We start from the raw sequence: 20824 nt of genomic DNA, 5'->3' as shown, positions 1-20824 counted from the left end.
CTTGAAAATATATGACTTTAATAGAAATGACTTCTGATAGAGCTATGTATTCATAATCCTGTTCATAATCTCATTCTCACAGAACTCTTTCTTATATCTCATTTGTTTACCAAAACTCTTTTGCACATTATATTTGGTAAGCCCCTACATAGATTGTCCATAGACCTTTCATTTCCTAAATGAATGGCCAAGAAGAAGTCCACCCAGAATGACTGTATCTATGTCTATATCTCCATTTATCCATGCTTTTTATTTTAAAAAATTCTAACAAATTGTTCTGCCATGTGCCATGTATTTTAACTATGAATATATGGCAGCTGCAAAGACCAATAACTCAATATTTCCACTTTTAGGTTCAGTGTTCAGTTCCCATGCATCCAAGCCTAAAAAATTTTAAATTTCTAATCTGTACTGGCAGGGATACAATTATCACATCATATGGTTAATTCTATCTCGTGTATTTGTAGCAAAGGACAAAATATAAGTTAGTTTCGCTAAGAGCATACTTTCTTTTACTAAAACAGAATATATGGCATTTTGATCTGTAATTCTGGTAGGAAATGAAAAATGAGGGCAAAATGAAAAATGTGGGCTTGTTTTCTTAAATTCCATATACTTAGGTGGTTATTATAGTGGCACATTTGCTGTAGAAAAGGCAAGAAACTCTCCTTTAGGTATATATGAATCTCAAGACAGTACGAGGGCAATTTACATAATGTTCAGTGAAGATTAACAATTTGCATTTTCTTTTTTATTTTGAGGACAAACAGCAATTATCTGGGACAATTTTAGAAATGGTATACTGTTTTGGTGAGGTATGGGAAGAACTATATGTAACTATTAGTTATTAATATATATCTGTAAATAAAACTGAAACCTTAAATCTTAGGGCCAGATGTTATTCTGCTTTGCCTCTTATTCCAATAGACAGATTTTGAAATTTCTTAAAAAGCCATTAGGGAAGAATATTATGAAATATTTCATTCCAAAATTTATACACCAGTTTCTCCCATCAGAGTACTCTTCTTTAATTAGAAATATGTTATCACATGCTGAAAAATTATCACAAGGCATTGACTGTATTTGTTACAACATTACCAGTTGGCTTTTATGATTTGTCACATTGTAATATGTTAGGAAAGTGTAAAGTTTGGAAGTCATTTCAGTTTGCTGAAGGCATTTAATTATATCATATACACTATACATATTGATTGGCTATGTTTCAATTTTTTTATTTCTTTGTAATTTATACCATCTCTGCTTCCAAAAATGATTTGAGGCAGCTCATTTTAATTATAATTATATTGGCTAGGTTTTTCAGAGATGTTCGAGATTTTTCTTCCTCACTCAACAGAGCAGCATACATAACTGAAAATGAAAATTGCTTTGTTCTTATTGTCATGGCTCATTTCAAATTGTGTGTTTTGCAGAGGTTAATATTATGTGGGCTGCACACCAAACACACCACAGTTCAGAAGACTATAACTTATCCACAGCGCTGAGACAATCTGTCTTCCAACTGTACACTTCCTGGGTAAGTTTATGAAATTGAATAAAGGTGATAATATAATTTCATTTAGTCGCAACTGTTTCTGTTTCCTCCAAGTAAATGAATAGAAGCTGTTTTACAAAAAATGCTTGTTTCTCCTCTGTAAGGCCAGACACTAAAAAGTTTCCTTCTCCTCTGTGAAGCCAGACACACATGAAGGAAGTGGTTTTTTCCAATGGTAGTCTTTTACTTGAGGCCCCAAAACTCACGGTGAGAAAGTGGCTGGCTGTTCTTTATTTACTGTCAACTAAGGAGTGTGACATGTAGCCAATGTATCTCCATTCAAATATATGCAAAGATTTCATTACAAACTTTTAAAAACAGTTTTTAAAAAATCAGTTCCCATTTCTACATGCTTGAGTAAAATCTAATGAAATTCTTTTCTTTTTATCTATGTATTAGCATAGTTAGTACAATGCTCAACAGAAAGTTTGGCTCTAAAGTATTTTAACGTAAGGAAATGACAAGACTAATGAATACCAGAAATTGCCTCTAGTTGTAAGATTCTTCTCATTCCCTGGGCAGACCTGATCCACTTGGTATCAGACCTCATCTGTGATTGTCCCTCTTTAGCTCTTCCGAGCTGTCTAAAGTACTGCTGCTAAAATGCACCTTGAGCTAGAAAGTCAGAGTTATCAGTGTATAAGTGCATTCATCAATAGCTGTTTACTAATGATAAATTATAATGATAATAATACAAATGTTCATCTGTATGGTTCTTAATAGTTTGCATGTATAATACTTCTATTAGATACGATTATTGAATATTTTCTGTGTGCCGGACAATCATCTAAGACCTCTTTATGTATTAATTCATTTGTTTTTCATGACAACTTCAAGGCATAGGTACTAGCACAACTCTCATTTCAAAATGATAACTGAGTCCATAGTTTAGTCACAAAACTAGTAAAGGGAGGAGTAGAATTTGAACTCATTCAACCTGGCTACAAAGATCTTAACCTGTACACTAAACTCTCTTCTATGTACCTCTGTATTGTTTTTCACTAATGTCGTATCTTTTGATCCCTGCCCCCTGTGCTATGCTAGATCAAGTATTACCATTATCAGGTACCTGTAGGTCAATGAGGTTAATTACACAACCATTAAGTGACAAAGTCCCATATTTGAAATCAGATTCTTCATAATCAATAGAAAGATATACTGGCATGTGTTCTGACCCAAACAGGAGCATAGGCCATACAAATGGATAAGCCAGTGGTGGCACTAATACATTTGCTGCAAAGGATATTGAAGGAAATCCACCCCCTGCTCCCCACACCATACACCTATGTTACAGCTTATATTAATTTCCTAGGCCTGTTGTAACAAAGTACCACAACCTGGGTGGTTTAGAGCAACAGAATTGTATTGTCTCACAGTTCTGGAGGCCAGAAGTTTGAAACCAGTGCTGGCAGGGTCATGGTCCCTCTGAAGACTCTAGGGGAGCAGCTGTTCAAGTCCTTTCTCCTAGCTTCTCCAGTCTTCACTCCCCATGGGAGTCTGATCTTCACCTGGGGGTATCCCTGTGTCTGTGTTCAAATTTCTCTTTTTTTATAAGGACACTAGTCATGTTGGATTAGGAGCCCACCCTACTCCCTTATGACCACATCATAACTAATCACATCTGCAATGATCCTATTTCCAAACGAGGTCACATTCTGAGGTATTAGGGAATAGGATTTCAACACATGAACTTTAGAGTGACATGATCCAATATATAACACAGCTCTAAGCAATATACATGGAAAAGAAAGAAAGATAGATAGATAGATAATTTCCCCCTCACATCTTCTATAGCCAGCTTGTGCTGGAACTTTAGAAGGTTAAAAGTAGAGGAACATACTACCTATTACACAGCTGTATATACCTCAAGACTGGTCCAGTGAATGGAGGGAAGGACAGGCTCCTGACTGGGGAGGAGAATACTGTCCACTCTCCCTTCTTAAGGAATAGCTGCATTAATACAAATTGCTATTATCCTATACAAAATAGGCTGACTATATGACTGATTAAAATCATAATCTCAAAAATATTTATTCTCTCCTGATTTATATATTACTCTTTGCATAAGGTTAACTCAAACCACCAGTAGTTACATTTTGGGGGAGAAAGTCTCCAAGGGATGTAGCTATGTTGGAAGTTGCTCCAGGGAAATTAGTGTCGTTAATGAGTTAATTATCTGAGGAATGATCAAAGGAAAATTTTCTATCTGAGCATCAGAGATTTCAGAAGTAGAAGAAACCTGGGAGATACGACGATATTTAAATCATCTATTTTTAAAGCTACAAAATGAATCTCAGGGGAGCCCACCCATCATCCAGTATTGAACATTGTTGGTTGGAACAGTCCAGACATCTTACTCCCATCTTTATCCTGGTCTAGCTTGTGTCCTTTCCCCTATTATATCAATGCATCCAAAGATACAGATTAGTGAAAATTGAAGTGAAATGCAGGTTCACACCTATTTATTGCCAGACTAAATTCCCTTTATAACCTCTTATCACTTTGCCAAAGACACAGAAAATATGCTGAATAAGTAAATGAGCATTGGGAACGCATTACAGCTGTTAATTTGGGGCGGAGATGGGGAGGAAGAGAGGATTTCCAGTATGGGACATGAAAGGTAGAGATTGTCAATCAGCCTGGATTCTTGGTTAATATTTGTAAGTGTGCCAGAAGATAACTTGGATGGTTTCAGGATCCGTGATGGTTGCCAGTCTGTGATAGGTCTTTCTAGACATTAAAATCAGAGTTGTCAGGTCTCTTCATTTTCTTTGCATCTTTTGTAAGATTCTTTTCATCGATACAGCTATATAAGGCATATAATTTGGTAGCTACTAAGGTAACAATGTATTTTAGAACAAATAATAAATGGGTCATGTCTTTGGAGAGAAAATTGATTTGTGAAATGAAAAGAAAAATTAAGCTCAGTGCTTTTCTTTGACATTACTATGAAAATTAGGGTGGCAGGCCTGTCATTTAAAGTAGTTAAAGATGAGAATTTATAACCATACTTTTTGCACTTTTAAATCCAGTTTTAGGTGATTTAACATTACTTATCCCCAAAGAGCTACAATTAGTGGAGTAACTTTTTTTCCCCAAATTATTGATTTTTTTTTATTGAAGTGTAGTCAATGTACAATATTATATGTTAAGGTATACAAAATAGTGATTCACAAATTTTAAAGGTTATACTTCATTTATAGTTATTATAAAATATTGGCTATATTCCCTGTATTTGTTGGGGAAGCTAGTAGAGTAGTCGTGTTCAGGCTTCAGAGGCCACACTAGGCCTCTCTCTGACCTGACAATGACATTAAAGCTGGCCGCATGCCAAACTGCTGAGCTACACCCAGGCCAAAGGGGTGGTGCCAGCACACACTGTAAACCACTAGATAAGATAGAGAGTAAGTCCTGGGACTTCTTGCACCTTGAGGGTCTGGCCAGCCCCTGGGGATCAAGAACATTCCAAGACTTATGAGTTAAGACCAAGGCATTTATGACAGTAACCAGAGCTGCAAACTTGCATGTAGGTTGATTGTTATCAGCACGCGGCCTGGTGCTAAAACCTGGGCTCCTTCGAGTGGCAAACTGAAGTCTCACCTGTGGGGTGGATGCACCGCCCGGGACCCTTCCCAGCTGGGACACCAGCTTTCTGTTACTTGGGACTTCCCAGCTGCTGTTTGAATCTGGATGTAGGTGTCGGACCAATCTGGTGATATATACTCTGTTATGTCTCTCTAATACTTTTATTCATCCCCTTCTAATGCCTGTATATTGAAATTAAGTTAAATAATCTTCTATTAAAAAATTAATTAAGTCTGCTCAGTTGTGTGAGATGAGTGCTTATTTTGCCAGTGAATCCAACGAACCTTGAAACAGAAAGCAGGATTTCAGCAAAACAGTATTGTACAATATATCCTTGTTTATTTTGTACAATTATAGTTTATACCTCTTAATCCCCTATCCCTATATTGCCCCTTTTGGTAGCACCTTTTTAAGTGAGGCTTATTCATTATAATTAATTATAATAATTAATTATAATAATTAAATATATTAATTATAATAATTAAATATATGGTTTTGCTTGCTACTTCAGTCTTTTATTATACATCTTAGTTAATATAATGCCTTAAACATGATAGTCTCTCCACTTCGCAAATAATAAAATGTGTCTAGACTCATGAATATTATGTAATATATAATAGGGTCAAGGTTAACATCTCATTTTCTTCCAACTTTATAAATAAAATATCTGAATGCTACAGTTTTATATTCAAAACATAGTTATAGAAGTGCTCAAAAAATAAAAGAATGGGATAAGTCAAAGGGTTACAGGAGCCAATTTGAAAGAGCTCCCAATGGCCAAAATGTGGAACAATTTGAACAACAAAATATATAACATAGTGTGAAGTTATAATTCAAAATATAAAATAAATATCTTTGAAATCAGTCCACATTGACATAGATAAATGATTAAATACATAAATAAATAGGAACAAATAAATGGGAAATGAACTCCCCTAAAGAATTTCAAGAGAATTTCAAATTATATATGTAGATACTGCCCCCATCCAGGAAATGGAGGTTAATACCTCCTTTACCATTGCCCTCTGAGTGTGGACTCTAGTAACTCCTTCACAAAAAATAGAGTATGGAAAGGGACAAAGGGTGGGGTGGAAGTGGAAGTTTAACTTTAGAGTGGAGAAACTTAGCAAACACAATAAATCGCGGGTCAAAGTTTACATCATCAGGTTGTATTGGTAGCAGGTACCCTTTGATAAGATGTGATAAAAATATGCTGTTGGTATGTACCCTATGACAAGATAATGGGAATGGACCTTCACCCCTGTGGTCTTTGTCACCAAAACCCATAACCCCAGTTTAACCATAAGAAAAGAACTGTGTCAAACCCAAATTGAGTGACATTCTACAAAATACCTAACCAGTACTCGAAAGTGTAAAGGTTATGAAACACAGAGAATGTCTGAGAAACTGTCACAGATCAGAGGAGACTATAAGATACAAAACTAAATGTAATGTTTTATCCTAGATGGATCCTAAAGCAGGAAAAGAATATTAGGGGGGAAGAAAAACAGAACTAATGAAATCTAAATAAGGTGTAGAGTTTAGTGGAGTTTAGTTAAAAATAATGTACTGGGCTTCCCTGGTGGCGCAGTGGTTGAGAGTCCGCCTGCCGATGCAGGGAACACGAGTTCGTGCCCCGGTCCGGGAAGATCCCACATGCCGCGGAGCAGCTGGGCCCATGAGCCATGGCCGCTGAGCGTGCGCATCCAGAGCCTGTGCTCCGCAACGGGAGAGGCCACAACAGTGAGAGGCCCGCATGCTGCAAAAAAAAAAAAAAAAAAAAAAATGTAATGTACCACTGTCACTTCCTTAGTTGTTTCAATGCAGCTTAGTAATATGTTAACAATAGAGAGTCTGGGGGGGAGCAGGGGAGGTAATGTGGCAACTTCCTATATTATCTTTGCAACCCTTTTGCAATTATAAATCTATTATAAAATAAATAGTTCATTAAAAGATAGAACTACATGTCCATACCTGCATTTTCAAACTCAGAGCCACTGTAGATCATATACCAACTCTAGAAAAAAACAACTTAGATCTAGCCATTAGCAATAGACATTGATTCCTGGAACCCCCTAGAGTATCATAAAGAACAATGATTCAGCCATGCAATTGTTAAACTGGCTGTTGTTCTAAGGTAGCTATGTTTCCATTCTTAATCTCTCAATCCAACACTCATTTTCCAAAATGTCAGCTCTGAACAAGCTAAACTCCTTTATTGTTGTTAGAAAGGAACCTCATAGAGTCCTTATCCCAGGCAGAGCTGGTCTAAACCTGATCCAGCCTGTTTCCAATCTCATCTTCCACCTTCCCCCATTGTCACCCCATCCAGTTTAACAATTAATTTTCAATTCTCTAAATCTACCATGACACAATGCCTTGATATTTTTTTGAACATACAGTTATCTCTGCCTAGAAAGTTATTTATGCTTTACCTCTGATTGTTATATCCTTCAAGATTCAATTCATTTCTCTTTTACAGCCACCTTCCTAACTTCCCCCAGGTCACTTTTTTTTTTCTTTCTGTCCTCCCATAAAGCCTTGCATGTTCTATTATAATACTCACTTGCATTGTTGTCTTTCACACCAGCATGTAAACTTTGAAGGAAATGAACCTACTTCTATTTTTTCACTGTTACATACTTAGCATGTATAAAGTGCCTCATGCAGTCAGTGCTTAATAAATGCACATAACATGAATGAATGAAGCAAAAAGTTTAAAAGTTGTCAAAGAAATTATTTTTCTAAGTTACCTAGGGTAAGACCAGTATGTGAAATAATTTAAATCTGTCATTCATTTAAATGTTTATGATCTAACAGATCCTCAAAAAATTAGAGCACAGCGTGAGTAACTTAATTATTTTTTGGAATAAAATATATTTTAACATATTTGCATGACATATGAAGCTATTGAATGGGAAATAGTATGCTATCTACATTTCAGTAGGTGAGTATTTCTTTTAAAAGCAGTAAAAAATGATAAACAGTTTAAATGACTGGGTTATGTAATTTTTTTTTAGCTCTGTAGTATCTGTCAGAGGTACTTGTTTTTTAGGTTGTTATTATCAGTATTACAAGAATTAGTAAAATATGTTTAGAGCATATTAGCAATCTAAAAATAAGTAAATTTTAACCAGTATCAGAGGAAAGACATACAGTTAAAATACCAATTTGTGAAAACCTTTATATCTATAAGTTAGGGAATATGTAAATGTATGATGATATTATTTTTGAGCCTAATAATTTCAAAATACATATTAATTTCATTGAGGAAACAGTAGAGAACAACTCACTTGGAAGAAAGAAGTCTGGGTTCCAGCCTTAGATCAGTTATTAGCTAGATTTGCCACACTGAACCAATTAAGTAATGTTTGAATCTCAGTGATTTTGAACATGAAATTAGGCATTAATATTTGCTCTGCCTTCTCATATTGTTATTGGAAGATCACCTTAAATAATGTGTGTAAATTCTTTAAATTCTTTGAACTATATGAAGTATGATTCACATGTATAATATTGTTTTTATATTACACATAAAACCGCAGAGGAACTTTTAGTGAAATCTCAGATCTTTTTATTATGACCTACTCTCTGCCAAACTACATAAGCAAAGACTATTTTTCAATATATGGGAGTTGGAGTTATATAAAGATAAATGCGAACAAATAAAGACACAAAAAACTAACAACTTTGATGTAATGCAGTCAAATGCAGTGGGGATAAAATTCTCACAACTCTTATGTCACAGAAGGAAAACATGCCTTGAGCCTCCCATGAAGTAAAAAAAAACAAAACTTCTCTCAGGACCTTACCTCAGAACTCCAAGGTATCCCTTCACCACCCTCAACCTCCATTCAAAGACATTAGTAAGACAAAGTTTATGTCCATACATTAAATAAAAGAAGCACTTTGCCAGTTTGTGTGTTGACCAGTTTTAGATCCTTGATTCTAGCACAGATCAGCAAAATGGAACTATTCTGGTGCTTACCAAGCCATTTTTAAATTTGGTAAAAATAAAATTTTCCCCTGATTTTTGATATTTTTCTTTACAGAAATCTGATAGTCACTTGTAGTCCTTATAATGAAGGATAAATAAGGGGTATCATAGTGAAGACCTCTACATGAAACAGCATTGTCTTATTGGCATTTAAAAAAAATGTTCAAGTGGCTAAAACACTCCCTTTACATGTTATTTTTCTTGTTTTGAGAAACGCATCCACTCCTGTTTTTTTCTGTATACACTTTTGACTGACAGAGGTCTTCCTGGTGGCAGAGGTTGGGGATATGAAGAGAAGTAAGACATGAGCTTTTGTTCTTAAGGTGATTGCTTTCCTTGGAGGGATTCAATCAAGTCTACAGCCATTGTAATACAAATTGTTAAGGATTTAGAGAGAGATGTCTGCTCTGAGAACTAAGGAGGGTCAAGTGAAGCATCACAGAAGAAACGAGGCTTGAGCCCAATCTGTAAGAAGAAAAAAATTTTGCCATGAATATGGTTGTAAGTGGAACATTATGTAGAAGGAGAATGTCTGTGAAAACACAAAATTATGAACAAATATTATAAACGTAGGGAATGGCAAGTAACATGTATGGTATGTGTATTATTTTCTTAGAACTGCCCTAACAAAGTACCAAGCACTGTGACTTAGAACACCTGAAGTGCATTGTCTCACAGTTCTGGAGGCTAGAAATCTAAGATCAAGGTATCGGCAGGATTGGTTCCTTCTGAGGGCTGTGAGGAAGCATCAGATCTACAGCTTCTTGTGGTTTGCTGGTATTTTTCGGTGTTCCTAGTGTTGTAGATGTATCACTCCGATTGCTGCCTCCCTCTTCACTGAAGTTCCTCCTGGGTTCATGTCTGTCTCTGTGTCCAAATCTTACCTTTTCAGGGGACATAATTCAACCCATCACAGTATGAGTATGGCTAGAATACAGGATGTATAAGAAGGCGGAATGGGGAAAAGGGGAAATGGCTAAAAGCACAGAAGTGGGAACAGAAGGGTGGGCCCAGATTTCTTAAAGAAGACTTTCTAAGTGGAAACACAAGCACTTTCTCCAAACATAACAATTTAAGTAGATGCATTTTAAGGACGGAGATGAGTACTCTATCTGCAATCAGAGGTATTGGCTCTCTGTCATTGCTAATCACAGACTTAAGGAATTATTCAATCTTTAGTTTCTCAATTCTCAAGGAAAATGTCTGTAAAGTATTATAGAAATAAACAAGAATCATAGAAGTGCAGCTATTAGGTTAAACTACTTTATTAAAATAAAGTAGACATGAATCTGGAGCTCAAAAGATTTTTTAAAAAATATTTCTTTCAAAGTAATTATACCCTTGAGCTTCAGCCATTTTGTTTACAGCTTATTCATGAACAGCTCTCCTCTGTCAACCCCTGCTTTTTCTCCCAACTTGTCATTCCTCGTGGCTTTCCTTCCTACTTCATCTAACCTAAGATGCTTAATGCCCATGATGCTAGCAAACACAGGCTACCTCCTTCTGCTACATCTGCCCTTAAGTCCCCAAGCCTTGCTTGAATCTGGTCACTCACCTGCTTCACTCCCACACCCAGCTTGCTGAGCACCATGGGTGTCCTCCATCACCAGCTGGGAGTTTCATGCCCCTCCACGAATGGCTTCCAAATCCAAATGAGCTGTCAGTGCTGCTAACCAAACCATAAACATGAGCCTCTCCCCTACCTGGGAGAAGCCTTTCTAAAATTCCTCAGTCTCCTCAAGATCTTTCCACTGTTGCCCCTGTTTGTCAGCCAATAAATGAATTTAAAACTTCACAGAGAAATTAGTTTTTCTGGTTTTCCCTCTCTCTATTTCTGTTCAGATATTTTCATTAAGATTTGTGAATTCACAAGTACATATACTTAAAAAAATTCTTAATTTAATTTAAAAAATTTTATATTATATTGGAGTATAGTTGATTAACAATGTTGTGTTTGTTTCAGGCATACAGCAAAGTGATTCAGTTATACATATACAAGTATCTATTCTTTTTCAAGTTCTTTTCCCATTTAGGTTCATAGATAACCAACAAGGACCTACTGCATATACTTTACCTCTAGTTTTGCAGAAAATGTTCACCTCTCTTCAGTAGGTCTAATGCTTAGATTGGTGACATTGGTCCTACTGTGTTCCTCTGTTGGACTTTGTCCTGTCAATGACTCCTGGCATGTGTCCCTCTTCCTCTCAACTGGCTCCTTCTGAATATACCATAAATATATTCATGTCTCTCACATTAAAACACACACACACACACACACACACACACACCCCCAATATCTCCTCCCTCATCCATATGTTCTATTCAAGAAGTACCTCCAGCTCTCTCCTTCCTTGTTCTTGGAGAAAGAGAGAAGTAAATCAAACCTACCTCTGTTTCATCACCTCCTTTGAATGATTCTTCAACTTACTGAGGTTTGCATTCCAGGCCTACTGCTCCACCGATCCATAGCTGCAAAGCCAGTGTCGTTTTTTGGTTCAGTTGATATTTTCGGGACATATTTGCTTCCTCGACAGCTTTCTTGGAATATTCCTCAAGGGCTTCAACACAGTATACCCTAAGATGAACTTTATGAATCTCCTCTTCCTCCTGTTCATCATCTTGGTGAACAACATCACCCTTCACACAAGCCAGATATCTGGGTGTCTTCTAATTCTCCTCTGTTTCTCTCATTTCCTATGTTTAAATAGTTACCAAATCCATTGGTCTCCTGTATATATTCTGCCTCTCCATTCCCATGGCTGCTGCTGTAGTGAATGTGCATGATTTTTCACTGGGCTATACAAATAGGATTTCATACCACTTTTATATTTCTTACAAGCTGAAAACTCACACATTAACTACTCCCTCCTGGCCTAGGATAAATCCAATCTCCTTAGAATGGCGTTAAAATGCTCCCTCTCTGGTTTGACCAATGTCTAAATTATCTTTTGTTTTTGTTTGGCTATGGTGAGCCACAGATTCCCCAGAGTCTTCCTGATGAAAGCTATAGATTGTTTCTTTAGAAAATCACACATTTCCCCCATACATACAAGTTCACACTTTATTATAGTCCTATCCAGGGGGTTCACAGACTCCTTAAGATCTATCCATGAATTCCATGGTTCCCCCCAATCTCTTGCCCATTCTCTAATGGCTTCTGCAGTGCCAGAATACTCACGGTTCCCCCCTCAAGGCCATGTTGCTTTTGCCTTCATGATGCTTCCTCATACAACCCCTGCCTGCCCCATTTACTTGATGAACAGAATAAAACCCACTCATCTCCTCCCCATTAGCCTAAGGTCACCTCTAGACCTATCTTTATTCTCTCCTCACACATACAGATTTGTGTTGTTTCTCTCCTTCATGACCCTATTATATATGACCTCTATCAAAAAATAATAAAATAACCTAAGGTAGATAGTGTAATTTAAGGCAAAAGAGCCTTGGAGTCAGAATAATATGGGTTTGAATGCACGGCAGAAATGGATATATCCGGGAAACAGTATAATATCCTCTGGCCCAGGTACTAAGAGTTTAAGTTTGAGGAAGGAGAAATTTCTTCTGATAAATTAGTACCATCTGAAGCTTTATGATGGAAGTGGCATTTAAACCAGTTTTTAAAACTGTATAGGATTTGGAAGTAGGGAAGAAGATAAGAATTCTCAGAACTAGATGACATTTACTAAGCTGATTTCAATTTTAGAAATTGGAACCTTAATTGTATCATTAGACTCTTTTTATAGTATTATATTAATCACAAGAAATTAATTTTAATATGATTCATGTGACTTACTCCCTGACATATATCTTTATTTCTTATTAGAAATGTTATTTTTTGTAATTTATGTTGAGTTCATTTTTCTAATTGTAAGTTCATCATTATATTTACTGATTTGTAAGATTTGAGACATTATTTCATCAGTTTTTAAAAATTGAAGTATAGTTGATTTATAACGTTTCAGGTGTATAGCAAAGTGATTCAGTTAAATATACATATGTGTATATATACATATGAGTATATATATATATATATCCACATATATAGATACTTTTCCACATTCTTCCCCATTATAGGTTATTACAAGATATCGAATATAGTTCCCTGTGCTAAAGTAGATCCTTATTGTTTATCTAATTTATATATAGTAGTGTGTATCTGTTAATCCCAATATCCCAATTTATCCAAACCCCCTCCCCCTTTCCCTTTGGTAATTATGTTTGTTTTCCATGCCTATGAGTCGATTTCTGTTTTGTAAATAAATTCATTTGTATCACATTTTTTGTTCCACATATAAGTGATATCATATGATATTTATCTTTCTCTGTTTGACTTACTTTACTTAGTATGATAATCTCTAGGTCCATCCATGTTGCTGCCAATGGCATTATTTCATTCTTTTTTAATGGCTGAGTAATATTGCATTGTATCAAGATACCACATCTTCTTTATCCATTCATCTGTCGATGGACATTTAGGTTGCTTCCATGTCTTGGCTATTGTAAATAGTGCTGCTGTGAACATTGAGGTGTATGGATCTTTCAAATTAGAGTTCTCTTCAGCTATATGCCCAGGAGTGGGATTACTGGATCATATGGTAACTCTATTTTTACTTTTTAAGGAACCTCCATACTGTTCTCCACAGTGGCTGCACCACTTTACATTCTCACCGACAGAGTAGGAGGGTTCCCTTTTCTCCACACCCTCTCCAGCACTGATTATTTTTAGAGTTTTTTATGATGGTCATTCTAAGCAGTGTGAGGCCGTACCTCATTGTAGTTTTGATTTGCATTTCTCTAATAATTAGCAATGTTGAGCATCTTTTCAGGTGCCTGTTGGCCATCTGGATGTCTTCTTTGGAGAAATGTCTGTTTCTGCCCATTTTTTGATTTGATTTTTTTTTGATATTGAACTGTTTGTATATTTTTGAAATTAAGCCCTTGGCAGTAGCATCATTTGCAAATATTTTCTTCCATTCCATATGTTATCTTTTTGTTTATGGTTTCCTTTGCTCTGCAAAAGCTTTTAAGTTTAATTAGGTCCCATTGTTTATTTTTGCTTTTGTTTCCATTACTCTAGGAGGTGGATTCAAAAAAATATTGGTGCAATTTATGTCAGAGAGTGTTCTGCCTATGTTTTCCTCTAGGAATTTTATAGTATCAAGTCTTACATTTGGGTCATTAATCCATCTGAAGATTATTTTTGTATATGGTGTTAGAATATGTTCTAATTTTATTCTTTTACATGTAGCTGTCCAGTTTTCCCAGTACCAGTTATTGAAGAGACTGTCTTTTCTCCATTATATATTCTTGCCTTCTTTGTCATAGATTAATTGAGTGTAAGTGTGTGCGTTTATTTCTGGGTTTTCTAACCTGTTCCATTGATCTATGTGTTTGGTTTTGTGCCAGTACCATACCATTTTGATTACTGTTGTTTTGTAGTATAGTCTGAAGTCAGGCAGCATGGTTCCTCCAGCTCCATTCTTCTTTCTCAAGCTTGTTTTGGCTCTTTGGGGTCTTTTGTGCTTCCATGCAAATTAAAAAACTTTTTGTTCCAGTTTTGTGAAAAATACCATTCGTAATTTGATAAAGATTGCATTGAATCTGTATATTGCCTTGGGTAATATGGTCATATTAGAATACTGATTCTTCCAGTTCAACAACATGGTTCATCAAATACGTTTTTAGGAAATCTTATGGGAACTTCCTTAAGAAAGTGTTCTATGGGCTAACAGGCTTGTGGTTTGTACTAGCATGATAAAGTCTCTGAGAATTTCTATGGTAAAGAAAGTTCACTTGCCTTACTCAACTCTTCACAGTTTATCTGATGATAGAACACCCTTTTCCATAATAGCTGTTGTTATCTCAAAGGACTATTTCTTCACACTTTGAGGAATTATAATGAACTATAAATAGTCATCTTGTATGAACTCCTTTTCCAGAGATAACTACTTATTAAGCATCAAGATAAGTTTGTTCTATATTTTTATTTACATCTCAAAGTTTCCAAAATATTGTTAACTTAAAATACTTAAATCATTGGTCATATATGTGTTTCAAATATTTTTTTCACCTATTGTAAGAGAACTATATTAATATATTCTCAAATCAAATCACAATATTAGAGATTTTTTGGAACTAAAAAGATGGCTAGATTTCAGATGGTCTTCTCCTTCACCAGTCATTTGGGGAACCTGGAGCCTAGAGAAGTTTAAGAAATTTGTAAATATTGCAGAGCCATTCTGTAATAGAATGAAGGCTTAAAAGGGAATGTCTTGAGTAAGAGCCCAGTGTTCTTTTGTTGTTCACTAATCTAATCCATTGCTTAATAATGAATTTATAAATAATGAAACTGATCCTGTTTTGATGACAGCTGAGATTTTTCATGACTTAAAGTTCGAAACAAATGCTATAAGAATTTATGGAAATGTCTGATTTCAAATATATCCTCATTACTAAACGTTGTTGAAATGATGTTTGGCCTAATTGGGAACAAAAGCTTTAAAATAATTCAGAAATAAAATTGTAGTATTCTGAAAGCATGTTTTTAAAATATCTCATCTTTTGGAAATATTAACTTTATAAACCCCAAAATGTAAAGTCGAAGTCTGATTCTTTTTCTTCCTATTTTGTTGTTTAGTTTTTCATTTAATAAAAAGTTTTCTTACAACATGAAACCACTCTTGGGGATCAAAGTCATTGGGAGAACACAGCAGATTCTGCTTACTCGTTGATTCTAACCAGTGGTCTACGAATAAGTTGTTTTCCCAAGGCAGAGGCATTTCCGTCTGTTAGGAAGTAGGGACCTTCAAAACTTGTTTCCACAATGGCACAGTATCATAGCTCCTTCTTTACTGACTTTGAAAAAAAATCAGGAGATATTGTCAACCACAAAATAATAAAGTAAAATTTAAAAGGGAAAATGTATTCTTTCCCCTTCTCATATGAAGTTACTGTCTTTTACTATAATTGCATTTCGTTACTCAGAATGCCATAATAATACAGTGTCTAGGAGCTGTCAAGGTATAAAAGCACATGCTCCTACATTTCTTTTACTTAAAGAAAGTGTGTATTTTTGTATATATTAAGAAACCTCTTTACTTCCAGGAAATACACCCAACCTTTTCAAGATTAAGGAAATAACGTACATTGTATGCTTTGTTAACAAGACAATATTAAATGTGAAATAGAAGTCCAGTGGACTTAACTCCAACATGTCTATAACTTTAGCATCATGTGGAAAAATTAATGTTGCAAGGTCAAACATGGCAATAAAATGTACAGAATAAGATATATTTGCTGAAAATAAGGCATATTTGCTGAAGGATAGACTCAAAATATTGAATCATTAGTGATAGTGTATGTTATGTTGAGAAGTCCTATGTGCAAATTTATAATGTTTTAATCTTTCAGATATTCTACTCTCCACTGGCCCTCTTCATACCACCTTCAGTCTATGCTGTTCATCTTCAGTTCAATCTCCTCTACCAGTTTTGGATCCACACAGAGGTAATTTTTTTTCTTAAGTTTTATACCTAAATAGCCTAAAGCAGTGTCCTAGAAATCCACTAGCAGCTGATTTATTGTGTAAGAAAAACCTTTGTTTGCCTTCTTTAAGGAGAAACATGTGTTCATTTTTATTCCTTTTTACTGAATATATATTGCAACGTTTATAAGAAGCAATGAGGCCAGTTGGTCTCAGTTAAATAAAATAATTTTTGAACTGTTAAGTACCAAAATGTTTTAATACTGTACTCAATACAATATCTTCCTGTATTACAGTTTATTAAACATAAAGATGTTGAAATTCATTTCAATTTAGAGATATAAATTTTTATATATGTATATATTTGTGAATATTTTGTTTATATATTTAATATATACTAGTTATAATAATTTATATGTATAATATAATTTCTTGTTATATAACGAACAATATTTAATTATATAAGATATATAATGTTTACACATTTAAATTTACATATACATATATATATATCAATCGGTGGAAACTGCTTGAAAACTCCTTGAAAAACATTTAATGCTTAAAGAAATTATCTAAATATCTTTTGATTGGAAACCTTTCTCTAGTTTTAGAGTTTAGGTTTTATTTAAAGAGTGTTCAATAAGTTTTTTCTTCCAGAAAAGTGAACAAATATAATTTCTTGGGTCTTCTGTGGTATTTCAAATTGTCAGACTTGAACGTTTGCAGATAGATCATTAAGCAACTGATTGTTTTATGAACTATCATATTGATCTGGTTGTTAAATACCAAAAATCACAGACCCTGAAAAGTTCTTACTTATGCACATTAGAACCCTTTCAAGCATTTGGTATTTATCAGAAGCCTTTTGAAGTTCTAGAGGAAGCATGCTGACAGGTGTTGCAACTGGTTGAACACTACCACAAATCACAGCTGCATTAGATGCCAAAGCCTGATACAACAAAGTGCATTATTTCATTAATCTGCAGTATTTCATGCTACTGATTTACTTGGAATAGAGACTGTTACCATGACTTTGGATGTATGTGGCATTATTTGAAGATCTGTCATGAAATAGTATTGCATTTTATGGTAGCTGACATACATCAAACCGTCAATACTGCAACCATCTGAAAGAGTTGTTGAGGCCAATTCTGACTCTAGAGGTCAAACACAAATTTGTTTAAATCAGTGGAGGGAAGCTTTCTGATGATTTACATGGAGGGGTTAAAGGAGAAATACATTTTTATAGCAGCTCTGCTCCAGGTCATGCCATGTGTTGGGTCTGGTATTAGTCTGGGTACAGAATAATGGTGCCTAAGTAACTTTCGCCTTTTCCTGTGGCCCTCCGAGAAGTCCATGAGCCAGGGCTTGAGTTCTATCCTAAGAAGTAAATGGGGAGTAGAGGAAAGCCAGTGGTCAGACATTTCTTTTAAGCTCGGAAGCTCCATATGGCTTCATTCTAACTTGAAAGCAATGCATTAGAGGCTCTCACTTGTGTTGTACTTTAGACTTTTGCAAGTACTGTATGCGTATAGTTACTACAGTTCAGCGGCACAGAAGTAAGAGCATACCTTCTGAAATTGAGGTTTGATTCTTGGAATTTTAAATTATACATTAGCTGTGAGTACATTTCTAAAATTTTTACAGCTGTGTACTTAATTGCATTAATTATTCTAGACAGCATACTACCATTTGTTTACTAATAACAGAACCACTCAGGAAGTAGAGCCAAGAGATTTGTAGCAGTGGCTGCTTCTGGAGAGAGGAGCAAGTGATATAAAGAACTGGAGTGAGGAGAAGACTTAACCTTTTTAAAAGAAAAAATATATATTATCATGCTTTTGCCCTACTTTTTAGAGATTAATACATATTAGATTAAGAAATAACAAATATACATATCAGATGATGCTTGAGCAGAGAAATATAAAAATAATTACTTGGTATTGAAGATTTGAACCATATGATTCGATGACTTTTATAGTGTTAAACTGAAGCTTCTACATGGAACATTATTTTCAGTTACAAACATGAGTGATCTGTTTATGTACTAATATGGACAGATCTCCAAATAAATCAAGTTACGTAACAGGGTATAGTGTATACTAATATTTATATGTTAAAAAAGAAAACAGGGCTTCCCTGGTGGCGCAGTGGTTGGGAGTCCGCCTGCCGATGCAGGGGACGCGGGTTCGTGCCCCGGTCCGGGAAGATCCCACATGCCACGGAGCGGCTGGGCCCGTGAGCCATGGCCGCTGAGCCTGCGCGTCCGGAGCCTGTGCTCTGCAACGGGAGAGGCCACAACAGTGAGAGGCCCGCGTACAGCAAAAATTAAAAAAAAAAAAAAAAAAAAAAAAAAAAAAAAAGAAAACAACTCTATGTTTTATATGTTCACATATGCCTAAAATGACTCTAGAAATACACGTGGGTAGCCAACTGTTTTCCCAGGGGAGGGATATTTGGGATGGCTGGCAGATAGGATTACAATGCAATGTTAACATTAATTTTACCCAGTCTAATGTGGGTTAAGAGCTATCTTTTGGTGGTAATACTTCCCTAATAACTAATGATGTTGAACAGTATTACATGTATTTATTGGACAGTGATACGTTTGCTTTAACTAATTGTCTGTTCAAACTCTTATTTTTTATTAAGTTGTTTGCCTAATTGATTTGTTGAAATTCTTTATAGATTCTAGATATAAATCAATGTCAAATATATGTATTTTAAATATGTTCCCTCAGCTTGTAGCATGCCTTATTATTTTCTTCCTGATGACTTTTCATGAAAAGAAATTTTGAAGATTAATTTATCATTTAAAAATTTTATGGTTACTTTCGTTGTATTTTCTCTAAGAAATATTTGACTATCACAGACTTTCAAATAAATTATCTTAGGATTTCTTTTGGAAGTTTTTGAACTTTAATTTTCTCTTTGGGTCTGTAATATTGGAACAAATTTTTGTGAATGGCATTTGGTAGGGGTCAAAATTCATTATCTCTATGCACACATCCTCTTACTCCAGGACTATTTGTTGTGGAGACTTTCTTTTATCCATTGAGTTATTTGGGTTCTTTGTTGAAAAGAAATTGACCATATATGTGGTTGAATCTAATTTTAGTCTTCTCTTTCATTGATTTATTTGTCTCCTCTTATACAAATCCCTCACTTTATAGATTACTATATCTTTATAGGAAGAATTGTTTGTACAAGTTGTAAACTAAAATTCTCTAGGATGTCTCCCATGTATGATTTTATGGCCTTTTATTTCTTTCTTTCCTGTATTTATGTTATTTATTTACTTTTCTTGCTTTATTGGTTAGAGTTCACAGACTACACTGTTTTGTTAAAAACAAACAAACAAACAAAAAATGTGTCCCCTACACTGGCAGGCGGATTCTTAACCACTGTGCCACAAGGGAAGCCCTTTTTTAAAAAATTATCACCCTTCATTTTTCTTTTTTTAACATCTTTATTGGAGTATAATTGCTTTACCTGTTATGTTAGTTTCTGCTGTATAACAAAGTGAGTCAGCTATATGTTTACATATATCCCCATATCCCCTCCCTCTTGCATCTCCCTCCCACCCTCCCTATCCCACCCCTCTAGGTGGTCACAAAGCACCGAGCTGATCTCCCTGTGCTATGCAGCTGCTTCCCACTAGCTATCTATTTTACATTTGGTAGTGTATATATATCAGTGCTACTCTCCAACTTCGTCCCAGCTTACCCTTCCCCCTCCCCATGTCCTCAAGTCCATTCTCTACGTCTGCATCTTTATTCCTGTCCTGCCGCTAGGTTCATCAGAACCATTATTTTTTTTTTTTAGATTCCATATATATGTGTTGGCATATAGTATTTGTTTTTCCCTTTCTGACTTACTTTACTCTGTATGACAGACTCTAGGTCCATCTACCTCACTACAAATAGTTCAATTTCATTTCTTTTTATGGCTGAGTAATATTCCATTGTATATATGTGCCACATCTTCTTTATCCATTTATCTGATGATGGACACTTAGGTTGCTTCCATGTCCTGGCTATTGTAAATAGAGCTGCAATGAACACTGTGGAACATGTCTCTTTTTGAATTATGGTTTTCTCAGGGTATATGCCCAGTAGTGGGATTGCTGGGTCATATGGTAGTTCTATTTGTAGGTTTTTAAGGAACCTCCATATTGTTCTCCATAGTGGCTGTATCAATTTACATT

General features: G+C 35.3%; 1 protein-coding gene across 1 annotated transcript in view; it reads left to right on the top strand.

The window, feature by feature from the left end:
• The window catches only part of AGMO (alkylglycerol monooxygenase), a 385663-nt gene that overhangs the window by 158752 nt on the left and 206087 nt on the right, over nucleotides 1-20824 (top strand). The window contains exons 6-7 of the mRNA XM_032643037.1: nucleotides 1431-1534; nucleotides 16545-16640. Coding sequence (XP_032498928.1) covers nucleotides 1431-1534; nucleotides 16545-16640 — 200 coding nt within the window. The remainder of the gene's footprint in view (nucleotides 1-1430; nucleotides 1535-16544; nucleotides 16641-20824) is intronic.

Source organism: Phocoena sinus, chromosome 9, assembly GCF_008692025.1.
Source record: "Phocoena sinus isolate mPhoSin1 chromosome 9, mPhoSin1.pri, whole genome shotgun sequence".
Taxonomy (NCBI): domain Eukaryota; kingdom Metazoa; phylum Chordata; class Mammalia; order Artiodactyla; family Phocoenidae; genus Phocoena; species Phocoena sinus.
This window is presented reverse-complemented; position numbering and strand designations above follow the sequence as displayed.